Source organism: Cinclus cinclus, chromosome 3 (genome assembly GCF_963662255.1).
Source record: "Cinclus cinclus chromosome 3, bCinCin1.1, whole genome shotgun sequence".
Taxonomy (NCBI): Eukaryota; Metazoa; Chordata; class Aves; order Passeriformes; family Cinclidae; genus Cinclus; species Cinclus cinclus.
Genome location: NC_085048.1, coordinates 34,683,208 through 34,708,461, shown reverse-complemented (window position 1 = coordinate 34,708,461; position 25,254 = coordinate 34,683,208). Strand labels below are relative to the sequence as shown.

General features: G+C 38.3%; 1 protein-coding gene across 4 annotated transcripts in view; it reads left to right on the top strand.

The window, feature by feature from the left end:
- Window positions 1–23,849, top strand: part of SNX14 (sorting nexin 14) — a 45,038-nt gene extending 21,189 nt beyond the window's left edge. For 2 of the 4 annotated variants that reach the window (XM_062489849.1, XM_062489852.1), the window contains exons 14-29: window positions 96–220; window positions 1,276–1,334; window positions 4,789–4,815; window positions 8,525–8,657; window positions 9,273–9,474; window positions 10,389–10,472; window positions 10,598–10,698; window positions 10,973–11,084; window positions 12,842–12,882; window positions 13,049–13,168; window positions 17,420–17,543; window positions 18,059–18,223; window positions 19,276–19,371; window positions 19,976–20,067; window positions 20,222–20,278; window positions 23,642–23,849. In XM_062489849.1, coding sequence (XP_062345833.1) covers window positions 96–220; window positions 1,276–1,334; window positions 4,789–4,815; window positions 8,525–8,657; window positions 9,273–9,474; window positions 10,389–10,472; window positions 10,598–10,698; window positions 10,973–11,084; window positions 12,842–12,882; window positions 13,049–13,168; window positions 17,420–17,543; window positions 18,059–18,223; window positions 19,276–19,371; window positions 19,976–20,067; window positions 20,222–20,278; window positions 23,642–23,680 — 1,577 coding nt within the window. In that variant the 3' untranslated portion in view covers window positions 23,681–23,849. The remainder of the gene's footprint in view (window positions 1–95; window positions 221–1,275; window positions 1,335–4,788; window positions 4,816–8,524; window positions 8,658–9,272; window positions 9,475–10,388; window positions 10,473–10,597; window positions 10,699–10,972; window positions 11,085–12,841; window positions 12,883–13,048; window positions 13,169–17,419; window positions 17,544–18,058; window positions 18,224–19,275; window positions 19,372–19,975; window positions 20,068–20,221; window positions 20,279–23,641) is intronic. The other 2 variants (XM_062489851.1, XM_062489853.1) reach the window with 1 other exon arrangement.
- The last annotated feature ends 1,405 nt before the right edge of the window (window positions 23,850–25,254 follow it).

Genomic DNA, 25,254 nt, shown 5'->3' with positions numbered 1-25,254 from the left:
GCAAAATAATCACAAACTCTGACTAGAAGAAAACATGAACTTTATATGCCTGTATGTATATCTCTCTCTATTCATACTTAATTTTTTTTTAATAGTTGCTGAAGGTCCATATATGGATGTTGTGAAACTTCAGACTATGCGGTGTCTTTTTGAAGCTTATGAGCACGTCCTTTCTCTGCTTGAGAATGTTTTTACTCCTATGTTCTGTCACAGTGATGAGGTAAGTGTGAAAGATTTCAAGAGTGGTCTTGAAAGTGAGATTGTATTTTTTTAGGATACGCTATTTCCAACAGTCATGTGTATGTGGAACTGAAAAATATGGCTTCATTTTCCACTTCAGTTGATGTTCTAGAGCTGGACCATTCTCGGTAGGAAAATAAAATTCATTCTAGTTCAGCACATCATCACAGAATAAAAGAAAAGCTTCATTTTTTGATGTAACAATTTTTGTATATCACGGTTATTACAAAATCCTCTCTACCCCTTCTTTTATGATTGCAAATTTGGTGCCAAAGTGATCTGCCCGATAGATGTAGAACACAATCTCTTTATTTGCATTTAAAAATAGAGTGGTATTTAAAGATACAAAAGTTGTATTTAGGTTTTTTCAGCATTAGTTTTTTTCCATCAGCTAAAAGTCTGTTGTTTGTTTTCAAGAAGATTGGTCAAAGCAATTTAACAAGGTATTTAAGATTGTTGTGTGGGTTCTAAATGTCACCTTAAGAATTCCACACACTGGGTTGACTTTATCTAAGGTCTTCTAGTAGGACACAGTTTAATCACAAAGGTGAGTCTGAATTCATGTTCCTTTCTGAAGTTATGTGTGTAAATCAGGTTGTGTTAAGCTTCTTGCATTTATTTGAGGCAGAATATATTGATTTGTCCGGGGAGTGGGTACTTGCCTTTCTTGGCATTAGTAAAAATCATTTCTCAAAAATGGTTTTGATGGTCATCTCTCTCATGATAGCTATCATGCTTCAAATGCTTGATTTTTTTAACAAGGAGGAGACATGGATTTTGGTGCTTAATTTAATTTTTATTTCTACTTTATGGTTTTAATTTCATTATTATGTGAGATTAAGTAAGTAGTCCTAGTCTCATGTGTTGATTATTGTATGGTCTGTCCTTTTCCAGATTAAAATTCTAACTGCTAGGTTATGGTCAGTTTGGTTTTTCTTTCAGTTCTCCTTTCCTGAATTTTGCAGTGTTGTTGCATGGTAGCCTTTACCTCAGTTAATCCAGTGTTTTCTTTGATACCTTATTTGTCTGCTACAGTACTTCAGACACCTTTTAAAAGGAGCAGAGTCACCAACCCGCAATTCGAAATTTAACAGGTAGGTATGGTAGAACTTTTAAGTGGTTTTCTTTGGTTTTTAATTAAAAACATCAAAATATTAAACTGTAGGAATTTTGCTATTGCCTGATATTAATTTGACTAAATTTTTAGCTGTATATTTTTTGTTTTAAAATGAAAACATTGCATACTAAAGATGCAAGCAGTATTATATAAGACATCTCTTAAAAGTGTTTTAAAGAATTAAAAATGTGATTTGGACTTCAGCTTTTGAGAAGAGGGAAGGGAAAAGAAATTTGTGCAGTGAGAATAAGATGACGAGAAAATAAAGCAGTGATTTAATTGACTATATATATGTAATGCCATTTTAGTGGTACCACGCTGTGTCTTCTTGGATTTCAGATGTTGCAGGGATAGGTACAGTGTACCCTATGTCTAACCAACCTGATTATTCAATGGGAATTTTGTCTTACTGTGACAAGGAGGGTTTGCCACTACTCCTAGATCAGATGTTTCCTGTCTCCTAACTGCATTGCAGAAATGTAACATCAGAAGCCTTGTTTCTGGGCTTGGGCTGTATACTTATGGTCCAGTCCTCCTTCAGGCTCCTTACTTATGATTCACATCCAGACCCCCTTCAAGCTCCTTACAGCCTGTGGAGAAGAAGAGCCTCTCCTGTGGTGGGGATGGGTGATCTTCCACTGTGGGCTTGGGCTGTATTGATAAACCTTGAGGTCTCAAAATTTCTTGTGTGTCACTTGATGTTGGATGGCTCTGAGAGTCCTGGACTAGCCTGACTGAATTTCTGTTATGGTCTAGCCTAAAGAAGGAAAACGTCAGTGAAACAGTCTTCAGTTTGGATGGGCTTGCTTTCTTGGTATGAAATAAGATAGTGTGGACAATGCTAATGCTTGTCCTCGTCTAGAGAAGTAACACTGATTTATTTAACCTTTTTTTCTTTCATTAGACTTACACCTGACAGCAAACTCCTGTTTCACAGCTACTGTGAGATTTGTATTACTGGCACATACTTTTCTTCCCTGCTCCTGTTCTTCAAAAATGGCATGATTGTCTTCTTCATTATGTCTCCATTGGAGACATCTTTTATGTAGTATTTGAAGATTTTGTAGGTCCAGAACTGGAGCTTTGGTGTAATGCTGTCTCACAGTGGTGCTGGCAAGCTTCTGTTTCTTAACAAAGAGGCATGGAATGAAGGCAGCTAGCCCAAACTGCATTCCTTTCCTACATAGTGTTCCATGTAGGGTGACCTTAAACACACTTCAGCTTCTGTTGAAGATGACTACAGGGTTTCACCTAGACCTTTGAATCTGCATTTTGGTTTCTTTCCTCCAGTTATTCATGTAGGGGGTTGGAAGTATTCTGTCGTACACTTCTGACATCTAGATAAAATATGAAAACATGTAGGTCACCTCTTTGGTGCTTTGCTTTTGAAAACAGAAAGGAGGAAGTTGCAGGCCATTTCTGCCTGGAGTTTTTGAAATGCATCTCTGGCTACAAAATAAATAAATTTTGTTTGGGGGCTGTTGCAGCATATACTCGAAGAGCATCCATAGCATTATTGCAAATGTATCTGGTTTACATTTTGGAACAATTCAAATGCCCTCAGTATATATGCTGATTTACCATATGAGATATTGTGTGTTCCAGAAGTGGTGCCTCAGTCATTATTTCCATGAAACAGAGGTCCTATCTTGCAAGTAGTTTGCCTGTTGCTTTGGAATTTCCCTCTGCAGTATTGTATGTGTTTTTTATGTGCTTTGCTCTGGGTACTGTGTGTATAGTTTAGGTACTGCTGGTTAAAAAATCAGATTGAGAAGTAGGTATAAAATCCCAGTGGAGCATTCATGCAGGTAATGTGCTGAAATATTTCCCTTATTGCAAGACAAGAAAATTACAGTTTCTAGAAAATATAGGTAGAAAGGTAGGAAGAAGTGATATTTGTGTAATTTTTGGTTTGAATCAATTCTTTGTACAGAACAGTCATAGCTTTTTGCAGACAGATAGGACAAATAATATGCTATGAAAACTGCTAAGGCAATAGGTGGGCAATGTCGAGGGTTTCTGGAGTGTAAAGAAGTCACATTGAGGGGATTCTGACAGCTTGATAGCTAGCTGTGATTGTCATCAGTTTGAACTCTGTAACTGGTATTTTTTACCTAATGTTTAATGTGTGTGTCCTATGATAACTGATGTTTTGAGTTCCAGTTCTGTCAACTTAATTTAGATAGCATGGAAGAGACAACAAGAATTCTCTCTCCCTCTCTCCCATTTATATAGATTATAAATACATGACTATATTACTTAAATGTGGTCTGTGTTGGAAGTCTTAACGAAAAGAAAAACTGTTAGGTAGTAAAATATCCAGATTTCTGGATTGCTGTGTGTATCTCTTGTTTTTCTACGTACCCTAACTACAAATAGAAATAGACACATCCTGGTTTCTCATATTGGAATAACTGTGAAATTAAAGCATTTTTCAAGTTAAAGGACCGTGTAGAAAAGATACTAACAATTTCAGGGAGTGGTTGGGAATAAAATCCCTGGAATTAAGTCTGTGAAAAGTTCAATGCAATGTAATAGTCACCATCATTTCTTACCTGGTTAGGTTATATTTCCAGTTTCACTGTTAACACAGCCGAAGACAGTGTAGGATGTCTTACAATCAGGCCCTTCCATAAAACAAAATCTAGAATTTTAGTGTTTTTATCCTGTACCAGCTTGTCCAGAATTCAGTAGCTGCAATGAATTAAAATCCTGTGTGTGGTGACAGTGTTTGCAGTTAATTCATTTATACATCTTGATTGGAATTACTGGGTTGACGTCGAGGCATTGGTTGTCTGTGCCAGGTTGTGTAGAGTGTCAAAAATACATGACAATTCTTAAAATCTGTGAAATAAAAATTTTTAAGAGATAGTTTAATTTTGAATAGTGGCTCTTACTATGCCTGTTACAGATATTATACTGTATTATACGTGCATACACTGTACAAACACAGAGGGGGAGTGGGCATGTATTATTACATGAAGTGAGTCCACAGCCTTTTCATTGTATTGGCCAAAGTAACTAGATTCCTACATGACATCTGAACATAGGTAATAGGAAAAGTTAGCTGGCTCTTTGGCACTAAAGATCACTTTAACCATGAAGGTTGTTCTCCATTAATTGGTGGTTGCTTGTGCTGAATCCCCTGAAAGTTTCAATAACTGATGTTGTTAATTCAAAGGCTGGGCTTGTGGTGATGATATGTGAAGATACTGTTCACATTTCACTTTCTTAGGATACTAGGTCAGGTCATTCTAACTCCTAGTTGTACTACCTCTTTTCTTAACCCGTGGTGATGGTCAAAGCCTATTCAGTTTTGTTGGCAAAGGTCTGTCAAATTTGGTTTGGTTTGGGCTCTTTTGTTGTTTTGGTTTTGTTTTATTTTTATTTCCTGCTGGGCTCTGAGGTGATTTATTTGCCTGTTGTTGCAGAAGTAGCCTGAGTTTGGATGACTTACGGTAAGTCTAACACTCAATAAATGTTGTGTGTTAGTTGTGCTGCATCTCCCATGACTTCATCATACAGCCTTTATAACAGTAATTAACTGTTCATTTTATTTGTAAAATAGATGAATGTCTTCTCTGGACTGAGGTGCATTTCTCCTCACAAAAAGCTTTACTCCCCATGTCCTCTTCACAAGTGCTTAGAAATTGCTTAATTACTAATTCCACGTGTTTGCATTACATTAACACTGCTGTACAGTAACACTGTTTCTTGTGAATAGTCTGTCGTCATTTGATTTGAAATATATTTGCAGAGCTTGACACTTTTTTCCTTGTGACTGCTAGCTGCTCCAAAATTTCCATTACTCTGTGTCCTATTGCAATCCACTTATGTGCTTGTTTTAGCTGTCAAGCTGTATCTGGAGTGATCATTGTCTAATATTGCATGCAAATATAACCATTTTATGATTTTTAAGCACTCAAATCCAACAGTTGCCCAAATTAGTTCTCTCTGCAGCTTCTCTTGTGCCTGTCACGTTTGATGACAACATATGCTATTTTTTATAATTTGCTGTAGGTAGTATGTGGCCATTCATTAGTGCCTTAGTAGCTGTCCAGTTGTTTTCTCAGTATTCACGCCTCTTTAAATACATGATATCCAAACTCAGAAAACAATCTTTTCCTTACGAACTTTTCCTTAGAATTTATCAGAGCATCAGTATGACACAAATTACTCATTACTCATGAGGGGAAATTTTTCAACTTAATTTTTCAGGCTAAGAATCAAGGTAATCAGATGCTTTTATATTTTACGTGCCAGTTCAGCATGTTGAGCTGTAACTTGCTTGATGGCTGAACAATAAGGAGCTCTTGAGTTATAAATGCAGCTCATTGATTTTCAAGTGCAGCAGTATGTGCTCAGCATTTCTCTAAGTGTGTGTAGGGATTTTAGTCAGCCAAAAGAAGTTGTACTATGACTTCACATGTATGTCAATATATGGCTTGTCTGATGTATACAACTGGTCTGGTCCTTCTTGACCCACAGAGGCTCACAGCATCATTCTTCAGCTGCATAGTCCTGGCTCATCACCTGCCAAGATCTGTTCAGTGCACTGAATGAGGCAGGCATCCTGTGGGAAAATGATTTTGCAACCATCCATGATTAAAGAATGCCACAGTGCACAGTGACTACTGCAGTCTTCAGTCTGCAATTCCCTGTTATAGAGTAAACAATAATTGTAATTTTTTTAATGTTAGGTATGTGTTACTTTTGGAATGTTTGACAAAAAAAAAAAGAAGTGTTCCAAGCTCTTGTCACATCATTCTTCAGGAATGTGGGAGCCTGTAGACTCTGCACAATGGGCCCTCCTGAGAAAGCAACAGTAGAATGATGGTCTAATGATGCTGTTATATGGATTAGCACTAGAGGGAGTGGGAAATTTTTCCAACAAGTTCTGTGTGTGTGTATATATATATATATATATATATATTTGTTGACAGGTCTTAAAAAAATGTAGTCTCTGTTCTAAACTTGCTACCTACTGTCATCTTTGGTCCTTCATGTCTTGAAGGACCCTGTCCTTCAAGGGACCCTGCCCCTATCCTAGACCCATTTCTTTCCTTCTGCCTAGTCTCAAGGTCTTCTATTTCTGCTTAGCCAGTGAATCTGTTAGACTTTCATTGTGATCCCTTTTGTATATATTTTTATATTGCTCCATTTCTTTGTAATGTCAAGTCATCATGTTATCTGTCCATCCATCTTTGCTATATCCACAGATTTCTTTTCCATGCTCATCTAATGTGATTTCTGATCAAGGACTTTTGCCAAACCACTCCTGTGTTCTCTCTATATGTTGTAGATAGTGTCCGTGTACCCTCTCATTCACCAGTGTTTGTTCTGAATTTGTCTCTTCCTGTGAAGACACCCCCATCCTAGTTTGTCACTTTATACTTGTCCAGTTCAGTGATGGCTTTTTATTCATGTGGTGTTATCTTCATCTGGTGTTATCTGGGCTCTGCAATGGGACAGGAGGGGTCAGTTCCTAGCTGTCAGGTTGAGTTCTGGCTCCATATAGCTCACTACAGGCACAGCTGAATGCTGCCTACACCTGGAGCATGCTCAGTGTGGGAAGGAGCTGCTTTAAGACTGGAGTCCTCTTTCCAAATCACCAACCTTGTGCAAATCAATGTTCTTGCTCAAACTCTTGAGAACTGTGCTAGTTTTCAGAGGAACTCCCTTCAAGGTTAAGCCAGAGGTCTGAAATACCAGCCTTCCAGAAAAGCTAGTTTTGTCTGATTGAGGTTTGTGTTTTCTAGCCCAGTGTTGAAGCACTTGAATAAGATTCAGGTACGGTCCCATACGTGAAACAGCTCAATTCAGCACAGTAATGTGTAGTGGAAATTGTTCAATAATGGAGTAAAATTGTTCAAATATGGATTTAGACTGCAAGCAGCCAAGCAACCTTGTCTTTGCATAGAAGAGCTAATTAAGATAGATGGTGCCCGTATGCTTTGGAGCTGATGATTATATGAGACAAAAAGTAAAAGATTTGGAAAAACAGTGGGTTATTTGCACAACTTTAGTCATTTTATACAGTCTGTGTAAAATTATAAACAGGAAGGTTTTTAGTAACATGTGCGTGCATGCTTGGAGTCAGCAGTTGATGTCTGCATGGTTTTATGAATGATGAAAATGACCTGCTGATTGCTGCTGTTCTCTTTGTAATCCCTTCCAGCAGTCAATAGTTTCTTGTTTTAAAGGGAAAAAACCAGGTTTTTTTTGTCCTCCAAAGTGTACTAGTACATCTAATATCAGTCTATAAATTTGTTTTGAGCCTTTGGTTCTGAAGTTCACTGTATTGATTTTTAACTTATCTTTCAACTGTATATATTGAATCACCATAAGGAACCTTAGGCTGGTTCTGTATTCCATAGAAACATATTTTTTCCAAAATTGCTAACATTTCTATGCAAGAAATAATCTTCAGTGTCAGGACTTATGTGAGGGCATACAAATAATGAAAAATCTGTTCTCTCAGTGAGGAGTGTGCTTGCTGCCCAAGTATTTTTTGTATTCCCATACCTGGTTTGTTGGCTTTTGGATGCTTTGTCATAAGTGGCAAGACTTTAAAAACTCTTAATCTTTCAGTCAGACTGGCTCTTCAAGCCGAGACTTGTCAGTTGTGTCTGTTTTCTCTCATGTTCAGTCTTGCTCCTTGCACATTCCTTTTATCTGTCCCTACTGCTTAAAAACTGAGATCTATCTTCAATGATGTGTGCTTGTAAAATTCCATTAAAAGGACGCATCTACACTTGGCAGAAGGATAAATATTTAAATACAAGTGCAAGGAAAAGGACAAAGCTAATGACCTACTTGATGTGCATTCCTTTAGCAATACCAGAGTTTCTGCTGTCAAAACAAAGTTGTTTTACCTAGCTAATTGTTTATTCTGTGTCATGAATTACTAGGATACTAATGTAGGAGTTTGCTCATCGTTAAGCATATGGGAATCCCGTGTCTCTTAGAAAGTGTAATCAAGAAATTTTGCTGATTGATCAGAGAACAGATTTACCATAAGTGAATTTTACTTGAGTTGAAGTGTAAATATATTGGCTACCTGTTTATAGAGTTGTTTATCTTATTTGCAAATGGTGTGCAATGGCCTAATGAACAGCTGTGTAATAATATGCCTCGTGTGGTGAATGGTGGCTTCTGTAATCCTAGGACCACACAGAAGAGAGGAGAATCATTTGGAATCAGCAAAATAGGGAACAAAATAAAAGGTGTATTCAAGAGTTCTGCAATGGAAGGAGCTATGTTGCCTAACTATAACTTACATGAAGGTGAAGATGATTTTGTGAGTAAAGCCATTAAATTTTACTTGAAGTCTTTGAGCTTGTATTTTTTTTTCTCTTTTGCACTGCTTTCGTGTGCTGGCCTCTGATTAGGTTGCCTTATCCTCCCTGTATTCTTTCACAAGCCAAGATCACATCCTCAGTTTCTGTGCTTCTGAGCTTATTGTTTTCCTATGGAGAAGTACCAAAAGTAGCACTGTCAGATATTTTTGTAAGCAGTTATTTTTTCTCTAATTCTGGGTAGTAAAGCATGCATAGGACTGCATGCATGGCTCTTCATCTGCAGCCTGCCACAAGATCATAAAATGATAAATAACATAGTGTAGAAATTGCTGTTGAGTTGGTCTATGATGCAGCATTTTCTGTATCAGTCAGGAGCCAGTAGTCCTTTCTCATTTGTCATGTGTGTCTCCCTAAGTTAATGGTTTTCTTCCATGCTAAACAGCCATGAATAGAGCCAGTGGTAAAATTTACTGCATGGGACATTTGTTACCTGAAGTACATTTTGGGGGAGAAATGGAAAATTTGAAAAAGGGAGGAGGAGGGAATTGGTTTGAAGGAGAGGTAGACTGTACCAACTAAAATAGAGCTGGAGATCTCTGTTTGAATCCTTACAGATTGAGGAGGGTGTTATGGTGATGGAAGATGATTCTCCTGAGGAGGCTGTTACCACCCCAAATACACCCCGCAACCTTGCTGCATGGAAGATCAGCATCCCATATGTTGATTTTTTTGATGATCCCTCCTTGGAAAGAAAAGACAGAAAGGAGAGAATTCCTGTATTCTGCATTGATGTAGAGAGAAATGATAGAAAGGCAGGTATGCTGTGTTTGAAGATAAGTAAAGTGGCATTTGAAGGTGAACTCAGAATATTCTAGTGTGCTGTATTCTGATGGCCCTTGCAGTATGCTTTGTATATGTGTTCTTCTGATTTCAAAGTAATGTCTTGAAAGTTCAGAGGAAATGAGTTTGAGAGATAAATGATCACATTTAACATTTGCAAGTTGAGAACTGACTCCTCAGCATGAATCCATTCTATTTAGACTTCATGCCAAAATGTACTCTTTCCAAAAATACTTACCTTACAATTCATATTAAGAAACACCTGGCGTATTTTTTTCTCTCACTGTGAACTTTGGAATAATGAACAGCAAATTTTTATATAACCTTAAAATTACTTCTTAGGAAATGAAAATGTTTTGCTTATTAGGAACCATCATGGCGTGCAGTTAGTTCATCAGTATCTAGATTGCAATACATGCATATGGAGTGGGGCAAAACAGCATCATCCTAAGGGATGGGATTTGTGTTAGTGAGACTAATAGTTCCACAATAAGCAGTGATATCTTTTGAGATAAGATTAACAATGATCAGTGTTCAAGCTGGTGCTGCAGAGGGCTGTATTCAACAAGTACTATTTCTGTAAATCATTTGGTTAAACGTTGGGAAACAGATCTGATACAGTCAGCCATCATAAATGTTGAAGTTAGGCAGGACTCCACTGTTTAGATTGTGGGGATCCCATAAATGACAATTTCCTGGCTAGTACTGTATCTGTCCCCCAGTTATGCATTTTACTTGTAACATTAAAAGTACCTTGAAGTTTATGTTACTACAAGTGGGCTAATGTCATTGAGATTTTGCTTATGATGATCCAGCATATGTTTGCTGTTGCTAATTTGTCTCTCAGGTGCCATAAAACCTGACTCATTTTTAACTTTTTTTTTCTCCAGTTGGACATGAACCTGAACACTGGTCTGTCTACAGGAGGTATCTTGAATTTTACGTGCTTGAATCAAAGCTTACGGAATTTCATGGTATGTTCTCCATCATCTGGAAAGCCATTATGATTATCATTCATTACTTAGATGAAATTTAAAATAATAAAATGAGTGTTTACTGCATTACAAAAGTAATTTAATTTCCTTGATATGTTTGTTAGGTACATTTCCTGATGCTCAGCTTCCCTCAAAGAGAATCATTGGCCCCAAGAACTATGAGTTCTTAAAATCCAAGAGAGAGGAGTTTCAGGAATATCTGCAGGTATCAAACAAACATTTGGAGCAAAGAATATTCTAAAACTAATGATATAAAACTAATAAAAGAGTATCTGGGATTTGTTTGTTTGTTTGTTTGCAAGTAATTTTATAGTTGGAGACAGGATTCAAGTGGGCAATGTTAAAGTTTTGCATGACTGAAAACAGAAATCTTGTGCAAATGGCAGTAACTGTGGCAGTATTCTTCTTTTTGCTATACAAAAACTGATTTTTAAAGATTAGTTTTAAAGTACTTACACCCCCTTTGTTCTGTTTCAAAGAAACTTCTGCAACATCCAGAACTAAGTAACAGCCAGCTTTTAGCTGACTTCCTATCCCCTAATGGAGGAGAGACTCAGTTTCTTGATAAAATGTTGCCTGATGTGAATCTTGGTATGTAATATGCTACTTGTTTGTGCTGACAAATAGTAATGCTTGTGGATGCTGTTATTGAATTCTGTGATTGACAGTAGTAATGAATAGATAACTCTTGTGGGTGTACAAAATAAGGGCTCTGCTCCTTCACAGCCCTTAAAATTATAGCTCAGCAAGGAAGATTTGATGATACTTCTTCCCTGAGGAAAAAAGACATTTTGAAATTTTGGAAAAGTGTGTTTAAGTGGCTTTTGGGTTTTCATGTCAGCAAGCAAGATGATAAGATTTCTCTTAATAAATTGCATAGCTCAAGAAAACTTATGGTATTGTCACAAGTCAAATCTGCGTGTTTGTCATTGTTTGCAGATGAGATGGCATAAACATTAGAAAACTACCTTTGGATTTTAATTGATTAAACTCATTCTATTCTGAAAACTACAATATTTGATATTTCTAATATTAGCTCGTGTTAAGATCTTTTCTAACATGAGCTACTTAATAGATTTTGAGGCAGCAGTATGTGTGATACAGGCAGGTCAATTGGAAATTGAGAAGTTCTAATGTCGAATGACAGTAGTTCACAATTAATAAAAAAAGTCAGCTGTAGTGTGACTTGGCTGCAATGTCACTGACTCAGAATAGTGGGCTTGAGCTGGTCAGGTCAACCTCATGGCCATTCTGTCTTCATGTCTTGTACCACTTGTGGCTGTGGTCCCAGAGAGCCATATCTGAGCTGCGCCGCTGCATTTCTGCGGCTCCCGGTCACGGGGTTGTCCTGCTGGGGCAGCCCTTTTCTTAGTCTGCTTTGTGAATTGTTGAATGAGATTTCTGTTCTCAGCCTCCAGTCAAAAGGTTTTGTTTTGGTTTGAGGTCTACCTTATAGATCCAGCCATACATCCTTATGAAAGCTTATAAATTATGGTGTTTGCTGTAATGTGTTTCCTCTCTGAGACGGTGCTTCACTTCCATAAAGAGCATTATAACAAGTCTTAGCATTTTGGTAGGGCTTTTTGTGAAGATGAGAGTTTTTTATTGTTATCATTTGATCATTGTACATACTTGCCGATGTGAATTCCAAATTTAATGACATGTAGATCAGAAAAATATTATTGTAGCTGTAATGCTTAAAATAAAACTAGTCCTAGACACTTTCATTTTTCAGCATTCAAAATTACTGTGCCATATCCTGATATCCTTATCAGGACTCAAGAGCTGATTGCTAAGGCCACAGCTGTAACTTGTCCAATTTAGAAAATTCTACTCACCAGGGTTTTTGAGGCTGGGTCCCCCCAAGAATCTCTTCAGATTTGCTGATTTTTCCACAGAAAGAGGAGAATCTGAGTTACCTTGATTTCTTCTGTTATATTTATGATTCAATGACTAACTTAAATACAGGGGGTTTTGCCTTGTACTGGTGTTGTAGCAGTACTGTTGTTACAGTGCTAGAGCTATTTATGGTTAAGCTCTTGAAGAGTTAAAAGGTAGAACTACAGTACTTCATTGTGTGTTTTAAAAAAAGATTCAGAAAATAATCTGTATATTTCTAAGTACCTTTTCTTGAAGAGTAGTAACCGTTGTACCACAAGCTGTAACCTGTGTGCAAGACTATTTTCATACCATTTTGTGCCAAATAAAATAAAAAAGAAACAGATTTTTAAAAATTACTGTATTTAAAAATAACTACTAGACAATGAGTACAAAAAAATCTAGCAGAGCATAATGTCTTTCAAATTAGACAGTGATAACAGAAAGTGTTCGTTTGTTTCTAATTGTAGGTAAAATCATAAAATCTGTTCCAGGAAAGCTGATGAAAGAGGTGAGTCTTTCAGGTTGCTGGTATCTTAACCTCATTAGCTAATTTTACGAGATTACTAAATTAACAGACTAATTAAAAAATTTGTTTGAAAATTCATTTTCTTACTGTTTTTGTTTTCGCTTTCCTATAATTATGCAAGTGACAGGTTACTCATATATTTTTTCAGAAAGGTCAGCATTTGGAGCCATTCATCATGAATTTTTTCAACTCCTGTGAATCTCCCAAGCCTAAACCAAGCAGGCCTGAACTTACCATTTTGAGCCCCACTTCTGAAAATAACAAGAAGGTACAGTAAATCATGTTCCTTTCCCATTGTACAGAAGTGGGGAAAACTGACCATACATTTTCTCCCATTCTAGAGAGCTCTCTGTCTTAGAACTCATTGACTAAATTTACTTCAGAGGAAGCCAAGCTGGAAAAAGCTGTCTAGAAATGTAGACACTGAGGGTGTTCAGTCCAAAGGCCAGACGAAAGGCAGAGTGCAGTAACACACTTTGCCACTCTCAGATATGTGTGGCATAGACTTGAGCTGTTCAGTTCTGCACTTCGACTTTTATTGTGAGACATGACATCTTTGTGCAGGTGTGTAATCTCCCAGTTCCTGAGGGAAGCCTACAAGAACGATGGAGTGGGACTTTCACAAGAGTATTTAGTGACAGGACAAGGGGAAATGGAGCTGAAAGTAGGTTTAGATTAGGTATTAGTTATTAGATTAGGGGAAAATGTGTAACTGTGAGGGTGGTGAGGTGCTGGAACAGGTTGGCTCAGAGAGGTTGTGGATTCCTCATTCCTGGAAGCGTTTAATGCCAGATTGGCTGGAGCTCTGAGCAGCGTGGTCTAGTGGAAGGTGTTCCTGCCCATGGCAGAGGATTGGGACTAGGTGGGTGATCTTTGAGGTCCTTTCCAAGCCAGTCCATTCTGTGATTCTGTGTGGTAACTGCTGTGCAGTAGCAAGGCACCTCACTTCTGGTGAAGGAGGTGAATGCCAAATGTCTGTACCAGGACTGTGTGGGCTGCCTGTGTGGAATCAGTGTGGAAATCTGGCAGGCAGCCAAAGAGATGAAAGGTTAGTGCTTCCTAAGTGCCCCTCTGTGAGAAAAACACATTATCTGAGCAGGAGAGTTTTTCCATTACTGGTAGTAAATGGTAGTTGCTTTCCAGCTAATGCCTGTATTGCCACCATGTTCTCATGTGTCTTCTCTGACACAGATCTGTTTGTTTCAGTTTCAACATGTTGGACTGTGCTGAGATTACAGTGCACATTCCCCAGTGCTTGTGCTGCCATGAGTGGGGTACATGCAGGCTCCCTCTTCCTCAGCAAGGTGAATAAGAGGTGCCTGAGGGTCTGTCTGGGCAGGCCCAGTCAGAAATGTGCCTAATGCTCTGACAGATCTTCTGCATGCTCCTTCCTTTTGAATGTTCCTGGGGCCTGTGTATGTTTGTGTGTTTTAAATACTGGTGGAAAGACTTCTAGTTAAAAATGCATGATGAGTGTGTGTAGTCAACCCCAGTAAAACCAGAAGCAATTGGATTTCATTCTGTGTCAGATCCACTAGAGTAAGAGTTACCAACCCGCCCAGTTAAAAAAAACCAAAAAACCAAAAATATCTGCTTTCTCCTCCTAGGGGCACTGGCAGGATTTCTGGCTGTGTTTCTCTTCTGAAGGTCTGTAAGCAGCTTGATCATCTTCTGAGCATACTTTTGTCAGACTTGCTATAATAGGTCAGGACTTAGCTGATGCAGACTTTGCAAAGTATGCCAATAAAGGCACTGTTCTTCTGGCTTGTGATGGCCTGCCAACAGCAATAAAAGCTGCTTTTGGAACACCAGCAGTATAATACATGTTTTTGAATAGCTTCTCGAAGGAAGATGTGGTCACTTACACTTGACTACTGTGATTCAGATACTGCATACAGTCTTCTTACCGTTTTAGAATTTCTGTACTTTTTAAATGAGCAGGAAGAACTGGAGAGAGGTTTATGCCTCTGGCTGTAGATATTGTTCATAGTTATAGCATTGTTTTTGTACAGTTCACACCTGTGCTGGAATGTATGAGTGTATGTTTGCATATGCACTCACCATTGATTGAGGGCTTTTTTCTGTGAGCACTTTAAATGAGCATTCATGCTTCCTTTGCTTGCTTTCCTCAATAAGGTAAGATAGCCTATTGTGCAGGAGATTACTTTGGTCTTTTTCTTAATACAGGCCTTTTATCTTTCACGGACTTCAAGAGCTCCACTCCTATTACTAATCAATACTAATTCATGTAATTTCCTCATTGTAAACCTTTTAATAATATGTCATGGTTATAATTGTAACTGCTCTTTAATCTTAGATACAAATAATTATAGCATTGAGGTTTGTGTTGTTAGGCTCAAATATTAACATGCACAGAAACATCTAAAGCAAAATCCTTTGCAATCCAAAGCTTACCTGAATTGTGAGCATAATCTCAATTTCTGTGCTTTTCAGTTTTGTATTTTTCACTTGAATTTCTTCCAAGCAAAGATACTGAAAAATGTAAAACATGGAAGTAGAGGTCTAATGCCACTTTGTATCATGGCTGCTGCAGTGCATTGTAGATTGCATTCTGAAATGCTTTCAAAGTGTGTCTCTGATCAAAGAACCATTACTGTTTGGGGTGTAACACACATTATCTGTGTATGGAGGTACAGTCAGCATTCAGAAGGTGCTGCTTCTGGTTTGGGGTGAAAGTGGAAATAGCACTTGAAAATCAAAAAGCTTTGCCCTAAGATGGCCTTCATGTTAGATTTTTATTTTTTTTTACAGTTTACCTACTAGACTGCTGTTGATAATTGAGTTTGGCCTCCACTCACTGTTCTGAGCCTGTATCTACATTTCACAATGGGCTGCTTTGAGTTGGCTTAGTATGTATAACCTTTGTCAGGTCATGGGGTGTATCTAAAAGTTAAAGGAGGCTCTTGTTTAAATTACAATACTGCAGCTAAGGTTTTCCTGCTGTTCTGGTTTCAGTATTAAGGAGGATGTAGACTTCAGTTAATACAGAGTTTTTTAAACAACCTACCAGGGATGCATCTATAAAAGTAGGTATGGATAGTTATTTGTTCTTTTTAGGCTTGTTACATTCCTGGATAGCAGTCATCCACCAGTGCATTAGCCACATTTGCCCTTTTATGTAATTTATGTAATAAGTTGGTATTTAGTTCGAGTGAACCTTGTGAAGGTAATCCCAGCAGCTCAGCACTTAACAAAAGAGAGGACCTGAAGGAGTGCGGGTCAAAAACTTGACTCCTGGCAGATGTCCTGATGTAATTTTTCCTAGGAGTGCAAAGCATTCTGTTTAGAGGCTTGCATGATTCAGAGATCGTTAGGATTTGCATGTTTTAGGCTTTATTTATTTTGGGGAGAATTGCAGTACAGAAAGTGAACCACATATAAGCAAATTACTTCCTGTTCCTTGGAACTAATGTTATTTTGGGAGTGGTAAAAAAAATCATCTGTGAGTGACAATCACCTCAGCCTAGGTAATTCTATAATTATGTTGCATTTGCTTCTAGTTCTAGGATTTTTTTAGAGCCCTGGCATAAACTTTTGAGCTTTCTTCTCATAATACAGAGTATTTTTTATAAATCCTATTTTATATCTAGATTAATTGGTTTGGGGGTAAGTTAATTTAAAATAAACTCTTAGTGGGGATTGCTAGGTATTAAATATGGACAGCATCAGGATTTAGAGACTTTTTCCTTTCCCACTGCTGAGATTCACTGACTTGGGGGCAGGGGAGGCAAGGACTACTACCTAGGTGGCTTGGGACCCCTTTTGGTATGCAGGGAAGAGCCTCTTGGAGTTTTGCAAGACTTAGAGTATCTTTTCAGAAGGAATCAAAGGAAAGGAGATAGAGGGATCAGGGAAGAAGGTGATGATGTAGGAGAATAGAGGGCTAAGGGAATGTGATTGAGAAATGAGTTAAATGGAAAGAAACCCAAATGTTAGTTCATAAAGATTTTGCTATCAATAATTAAGCTAGCAGGGGTAAAAGGTGTTTCTCTATGTAAAAAAAAATTGTATATTTTGTCCAGAAACCATTGTATCTATTTCAAAGTGGAAACCAACAGGAACTTTTAGGAATACTTTGATGTTACAGGCTTCCCTTGTGATTTAAAGCAGACAAACTCTGTTTCCTCTTAGCCCCTCATTTTCGGAACAGGGTGCATCAAGGAAATCAGAGCCTGTGATTAAAGTTGAGATGCGTGCACTCATACAGTTGTTTAGGTTGGAAGAAGGTAGTGAGAACAGAAAGGCTCATGAGTTATTATCTCAGTGCTGATTTGTTCCAAGCCCAGGTATTTTGGTCTTTGTGTATCTTGGCAACATGTGGTGTGCTCTTTATTGGAAAGCGAAGGATTTGAAAAAGCAAAACCAGAAGCAGTGAAAACAAATCAATGCCCCTGATCAGTTCTTTGAAAGCTCTAAAAAGAAGCTCAAATCCAAAGAACTGGTGGCTATCCTTTTCCCTTTGAATGCAGTGATTTCAGTCTTATGTTTCTGTTTTTAGCTTTTTAATGATTTATTCAAGAACAATGCAAACCGATCTGAGAATATAGAAAGACGACAAAATCAGAACTACTTCATGGAAATGATGACTGTAGAAGGAGTCTATGACTACTTAATGTATATTGGTAAGAAGTGGTTTCTCTTAATTATTCATATACTTCATGACAAGTATGAAATTCAGTCTCTGGTAAGAAATGAAATTCTATTGTAGCAGTCATATATAACTCAGCACATTCAAGCTAATACGTAACTTGGTAATATGGTCATTCCTTAGAAGACTTTATTGTGATACTAAAATGTCATTTATCAATCACCTTTACTTAGTTGCTTTGTTATGTCTCCATCTTTCTGCATCTCAGTAGTAGGAGTTTGTGAGAGTCCCATCCCTTTTATCAGGTCTACCTAGGCTGCTGGTAGACTCTGGGAATTAGAATTGTTAAAATTGTTAAAAAAGGAAGTATTCGATAAGCGCTGTGGAGAATACCAGTATTTTCAGTGCTGCACTAAAAAGACTTAAATATTCTTTTCTTGCTTGCAATCTTTTTTTTTTCTTTCCTTTTGAATAAATGATTCTTTTATCATGCATATTAGGAGACCCTCATGTATGTTACTACTCACAGATGTTGCTGTGACTTTGCAGGTAGGGTAGTTTTCCGCATTCCTGACTGGCTGCATCATCTCTTAATGGGAGGAAGAATTCTCTTCAAAAATACGTTGGAACTCTACACAGACTATTACTTGCATAACAAGTTAGAACAGCTATTTGAGGAGCACCGGTTGGTTTCCCTGATAACACTGCTGAGAGGTCAGTAATAGTTACATCTTAGATGAAAAAATACTGCTTTAGTCTGGCATTTGAAATCCCTTCAGTGAAATTTCTGAGTGCTAAACTTTGCAGTGCTAACGCTGGTGGAGTATTAAAAATCAAGTGGACCTGGACTAACTTCAGAGCTTGTTGTGGAAAGCTGTTGAGTCACCTATGTTGTCTGTCAGTGATGATTACAGAAAAAAAAATACTACAAACAGTAATTTGCATAGGTGTGCAAAGAACAAGACAAACAGAATAAAGGTGGTTTAGTATATATCAACGCAAATGTTTCATGAAGTCAAGTTACTTCACTTGTGTACTACATCTTTTATTGTTAATTTTTTGGTTCCCTTTGTTGTGGTCAGCTCTTGAGAGAGCTTGAGTGTTCCTGACCTTCAAGTAAGAGAAGGGGAGAGTGACTAAAAAAATTCTTAAATTACCTCAGCACTGTAAAGTATTACTGAATTCTGATCCAAACAATGCATCTGGCCAAAACTCTGGAGTCAAGACAGCATTGTCCTTACCAAACCAGAAATGAAGCTTGTGGAAGACAAAAAAAGGAGTGCAGTAAGACTTTCAGAGCCTAAAATCAAAACTGAGCACCTGTTATTTCAGATGAGTAGCAATTCTTGCTTTCTCATTCACAGGTAAATTTGAAGTTTTTGACAGTTCCAGATAGTGTTTTAGCACAAGGTGTAAATACTGCTTATAGTTTTGAAAGCATAAGGAAAATTGTGAGTAAGGAGGTCATATCTAACCTAAAGTAGAAATGATCCAAACTTAGAGGAGAATGCTATAAACTTTGAAAAGAAGAGAAACAAACTATGAAAAGACAATTGTCCTTCAGACATGGGGAGGGAGGTATTCTGGATTTGATCGGGCTAATGTAAGCAAAAAGTATGATCTGACAAGACAAGAATTCCCCTCTAATCAACACAATACAGAGAAGAAGTTCAGTTTTGAAGCCGCAATCCAAAACATTTCTATGTCAGTGATGTTTAGCTGCCTAAAGATACATTTTTTTTTTTTTCAATGTGTGTTCCCTGCAGATGCTGTGTTCTGTGAGAACACTGAGCCTCGCTCTCTCCAGGATAAACAGAAACGAGCAAAGCAGACTTTTGAAGAGATGATGAGATACATTCCAGGTTCTGTATTCCGTGACTGCCTGTATGAGTGTGGTTAATTGGTCAAGCAGCTATTTAACCCAAATAACAGTCACACTACCTTTCCAATTCAAATAATACTTAGGCTGCTGAGATTTGAGTTGACTGGAATACCAGGTGTAAAAACCCAACAGTTCAGCTTTGTCATTTAAGTGTTGCTGACTAAGGTTGTAACATAGTGATTAATAAAGCCATGGTGATAGAAATCAAGAGCTTTACACATGTATTTAATACCATAATTTTTCATCTTCTGAATGTTTCCTGGACTAGGAAAGAGGGGCACATTTAATTGAAAGTAATTTAAAAAAATCAGCTTGTGGTTTATTAAACAGTGCATTTATAGATATTATAAAAAGTGTAGCAATTACTAAGGTGTGGAGCCCTGAAGGAAAGGGAGGAAAAAAGGATGAACCCAAAAGTGTGGGGTTTTTTCTGTTTACCATTAGAGACAGAAAAAAATTGAACTCTTTCTTTAAATTAAAAAGTTTTTATATTTGTTAATTACTGGAGTTCTATAACTGCATCATAAGGCTGCTTTGGAGTGCTTCCTCATGACTTGTGTGTGTGTTTTTGGAATTTGGTCTAGATCTGATAGGCAAGTGCATTGGGGAAGAGGCTAAATACGAAGGCATCAGGCTTCTGTTTGATGGACTGCAGCAACCAGTGCTTAACAAACAGGTAACTCATAACGTGTGACAAACTTGCCTTCTGGCACAGGATTTCCTGAAATGAGTGATTGATAGAGCAGAGGAGTGGGCTGTTACTCCGAATTAAGAATAAAAAGTAGTAGTTTTGCTTTGGAATGTCCTTAATTTTCTCTATTTTCTTTTAGTTAACTTATGTTCTGCTGGACATTGGGATTCAAGAACTCTTTCCAGAGCTGAGTAAGGTATGTGCTAGCTCCATTCAAGAACTGCAGAATTCTTCAAGCTGCTACTGAGTCTGGTCACTGGTGCATTTTTGCTGTTGCTCTTTATTACTAATATTAGTTCTAAGTTTTGGGGGAAATACTTATATTTTGGCTAATTAGCTCTTTCAAAATCAGCTCAGGCCCATTTGTTTAGCATGCAGCAAGCCTGAGTTGCCTTTCAGGAGACTTGGACAGATCAACAGCAGTTGGGATCTCTGTGCCTTTTTCTTTGATTGATTTGTCTCCACTCTGTTTTATGCATTTCCCAGTTTAGGAAGGGAATTCTGCATGCAAAGCTCTGGTCAAGCTGCAGCATTTTTCTTGAGAATATCTGTCAGGAGGATTTCTTACCTCTAATTTGGTCACTGCAATGTTTAACTTCAGCTGTCCAGATAAAGGAAAAAGAATTTGCACAACAGAAATTGCTGTATAAATGCATGTCATTAGGTTTGGGATCTGTCTGATATTTGTACTTACGTATATCAAACCTTGGCAGGTTTTTACATAGTAGTTTTACAGTTTGGTCTTCATGGCAAGCAGGAGGTACTTGCTAGTTGTCTAGTCAAAAAACAAAACCTCAAACAAATTTAAAAATCCCTCCCACTAACAATAAATGTTCGTTGCATGAACCCTGTGCCTGAGAAATGCAGAGTGCCAGCAATGATTTGTTTTGCATGACAAACAGAAACAAATGCAAGATACTGGAACAAGCCAGGACACTTACATTGTTTTCAGTGAAATGAAAAGCTCAGCAAGTCTGACCTACTTTGTGCTTCAGCTCTGTAGCTGCCCTCCTCAAGCCAGTGCTCAGACAGCAAAAAACAGGCAAAAAAAGACCCAGCTGACCAAAGGAACAAGGAAGTAGCCTGGGAACTTAAGTGCAGACAAAAATACCTGACTTAGCCCTGCTGTTTCACTCTGCTGAACTGGTTTTGTATCTAAGCAGCTAATTATATACATGTATTGGAACACTGGTCTTCAGATGATTATGGAAAAAAATGTGTGGCATTTAAATAGTCTTTAAAGCACTAGTCAGGCACAGAGGGTGGTGATCAATGGAATGAAGACTAGTTGGAGGCAGGCCAGTAACAAGGGAGTTATCCAAGGGGTCAGTTGTGGCTCCAGTCCCATTTACCATCTTCATTAATGAAGTGGATGATGGGACAGAGTGCAAAGCCTGATGATGACACAAAACTGGGAGCGCTGGCTGATACACCAGAGGGCCGTGCTGCCTTCCAAAGGGACCTAACCAGGCTGGAGAAATGGACTAGCAGGGCCCTCGTGACCTTCAAGAAAGGGAAGTACAAAGTCCTGTTTCTGGGGAAAAACAACCTCAGGTGCCAGGATGGGCTTGGGGCCAGCCAGCTGGAGAAACACAAAGCCGAACAAAAGGCTGATGGCATCCTGGGCTGCAGTGTTGCCAGCAGGTTGAGAGAGATGATGCTGCCCCTCTGCTCAGCACTGGTGGGGCCACACCTGGAATGCTGTGTCCAGGTTTGGCATCCCCAGTACAAGATAGGCATGGACATACTGGAATGAATCTGGTGGAGAGCCATGAGGATGATCAAGGAACTGGAGCATATCTCCTATGAGAAGAGGCTACAGAGTAGGGACTGTTCAGCCTGGAGAAGAGAAAGCTCACAGGGTCCTATGGATGTCTGTAAATACCCGAGGGGGTGGTGCAAAGAGGACAGAACCAGCAGTGCCCACTAACAGGACCAGTGGCAAGAGGCACAAACTGGAAACACCAGAGGTTTCCTTTGGACATCAAGAAACACTTCTTTACTGTGAGAGTGACCAGGCACTCTCACAGGTTGCCAGGGGTGCTGTGGAATGCTCATCCTTGGAGATACTTAAAAGCTGTCTGGACATGGTCCTGAGCATCTCTAGGTGGCTGTACTTGAGATTTAGACCAGGTGACCTCCAGAGGCACCTTCCAACCCTAACCATGCTGTGGTTTTTTGTAACTGTATTTAGTTAATGGCGAAAAATATTTTTTGTTAAAAAAACAAAAAGTCAAGATTATTCAAGGTAAATCGAGATTGTTTTCTACTTAATCTACCCTTTTTTCCTGTGACGTTGCCTGGCTGCTCTGCAGTGTTTCATAACCACCTGCTGAGGAGGGACCTCTAGTGCCACCTTTGCTCGGGTTGAAATGGCATAGGTGAGGGGTGGGCTCCCCTAGTCCCCTGTGACTGGAGCTGATGGGGTCAAAGCAAGGGAATCTCCAGCCCAGATTTCAGTAGAGGAAAGGAAGGAAAATACTTCAGCTGGGAACTTGAGCTATTTCCTTATTTCAGATATACTGAGAGCAATACAGAACAAAGTGCTGCTTCTGTGGTGTTTGGCAGTAGGACCTGGTTGTCGGTGTACCAGGACTGTGAGTGGAAGTACAAGGTGGAGAGGGTATGGCAGTGGTTTTCATCCAGAGCCCTAAAAACATTTTCCTGAAATCATTGTAACACTTGTACTGTGAAGCCACTTGAAAAGAGAATTGCTTCTTCCTCACAACTGCAGTGATGAAGTTTAAAAGAAATGACTGGTTCTTATTTAGCTATCCATTGTATAGAGGGGAATCAGTCCAATGCCTGTTCTCTCTGTTCAGCACAGACTGGTCCTTTTTGAGTTGTTTCATACCAAAATGTTTTTTGTAGTTACAGTGAAGAATGGGAAAATGTTTCCGGCCAGTCAGCTTTTAAAGGGGAAACTGAGCATCCCAGAAGTTTTGTTCTGAGCATTGCTCCTTTGGCAGGGAAAACAGTGATGGGGGAAATGGGAAGATTTTTCTTAGTGGGGATGTCTGTCTGCTTCCCACTCTGGAGATTGGTATCTTGAAGGCATTTCCTGCCTCACGTACCAGTGCGGATATACGCTGGATCACTTGATGTGTGCTGTGTTTGATGGCAGCATGTGTAAGTGAGCAAGCTCCAAGAGTTGAAAAACTCCTCTGAGACAGTGTACAGCCAGTCCCTTGGGAGTCTGTCAGACAGGATACAAGGAAAAGGGACAGCTGAAAGGGAAAAAGCATTCCAAGCAGAGTAAGGAAAGAAATCCAATCGGAAAAATATCTCTCCAGTGATATTTCCAGAGCAGAAAACTGCTGTGTTAGGAAAACTGTAGTTAGTAGTTAGGAGTGGGGGAGGTGAGAACCTCTAGAGAAGGAAGAAAACACCTATTTTGAGAAATACTATTAAAACCCAGTAGCCTTCCATTCTCTTAACTCTAGTTTCTAGAGGATGTTTTCAGATACCATTAATCATTGCAGCTCAATTCAGTCATTTCTGTGTAAATGCACATTTTCAAATTTAATAAATAAATTTCCCCCCTTTCCTGTTTAAACAGGGTCCAAAGGAAGCAAACTCTGTGTCAAGTTGGATGTGAGTGGACACCCAGTAGGATCTGCTGTGCACTGTTGTAATGGACATGTGGCGTTTTAACATTGCTTTGTATATTTCATTGTAAATAACATAAAATTTAAGTTCAAAAAATACCTTTATGCAATAAAGACATTAACATTTAATACCAATTGCAAGTAAATAAAATATCGATACTTTTTATTTAAAATTTGTTTTAGCTGTTACCAGTAAAAGTCTAATTAATTTCACCAAAATCTGAGAGTGTATGAAACTACAGGATGACATCAAAAAAGACAGCTGGGCAATCAGCCAACTTACACTTTTCTAAAAGAGCAATTACTGGGTGTCTTCCTGAAAGGATATGTAGAAAAATTGTTTGGAAGATGCTGTAGAATGCTCCCATTAAGTTATTTTAAAATGTCTTAACAATTTTTTTTTTCACAATAGAAGTATATGATTGAATCTATTGCATACAGATAATTAATCTCAGAACTGTCTTTAGCCTTCATATTGCTGTAAGCATGGAAAATCACATTTGTAATTTAGTCTTTTTAATACCTGACCTTCAAATCTAAAGCCCTCTTAAAATAATAACGGATGTGAAAAGTGTTTTGACTTTTAACTTAGCTTTTCTTTTTCTGGAGTTTCTTATCTGGCTTTGTGGATTTTTTCTGACATCCTCTTTACAGCCTTAGAAAAGAGGATGTGAATCTGTTCACAGCATTTTATGAAAATTCATTAATACAAAAACGTGTGGAAGGTTTTTCTCTGTAAATCTTAATTTGTTGGCCCAGCTTTCATAAAAGAGATTTTGAAAAGGACTCTTATGTGTGGATTTATAATAAGTTTAATTCACAGAACAATACAGAATACTTTAATGGGCATTCCTTAATTTTTCTTTTAAAACACCTATTTTCTCCTCTTTTACAAACAAACCAATCTAATGCACCGTTGGTGTTCTTAGTCAGTATAATTTGTCTGTATTACTGTTGCAAATCTCTCCCATTTGTTTGTCAAAGGAAGGTAAAAGTTTTATTTCTCTCCTATCTGGCTCTGCCAAAGCAGTTGTTGCAACTCTCAGAATTGGTGTGCAGGTAGAGCTCTGCCTGCCAGTGCCCTGTTACTGGTTTGATGTTGATGGGGGAAGAATATTCTGTAAATTAACAACTTAGGGAATAGTAGTGACAAATCATCAATGCCAGGGCATAACTTGTAGTGTGTCAAGGTCAGTTGTCATTTGTCTCCCTGTTGTACATCCCTTACCTAATGCAGCTGTGTAGTCCAGAGCCTTTCAGCCCTTGAACAGATGTGGAAATGAATGGGGTCTTTGAATTTCAGCATACTGAATGTTAATCTTAATGCACCTTCTCCTTGAAATCTACAGGTGCAGTAAATGGAATAGGCACATAGCTTCAGTGTTGAAAAAGAGTGTAATGAGCTTTCCAGGCAAACATAGCAGGTTTATTCAAAACGCAGTCAGTTTAAAACAGCATTAAACAACGCAAACATGGTGACGTCAAAATTCCCAGTAATCTTAGAAAAATAATAATAATTTTTTGCCCTCATTCAAAAGCAATCATTTCTTGATAAAACATCAGC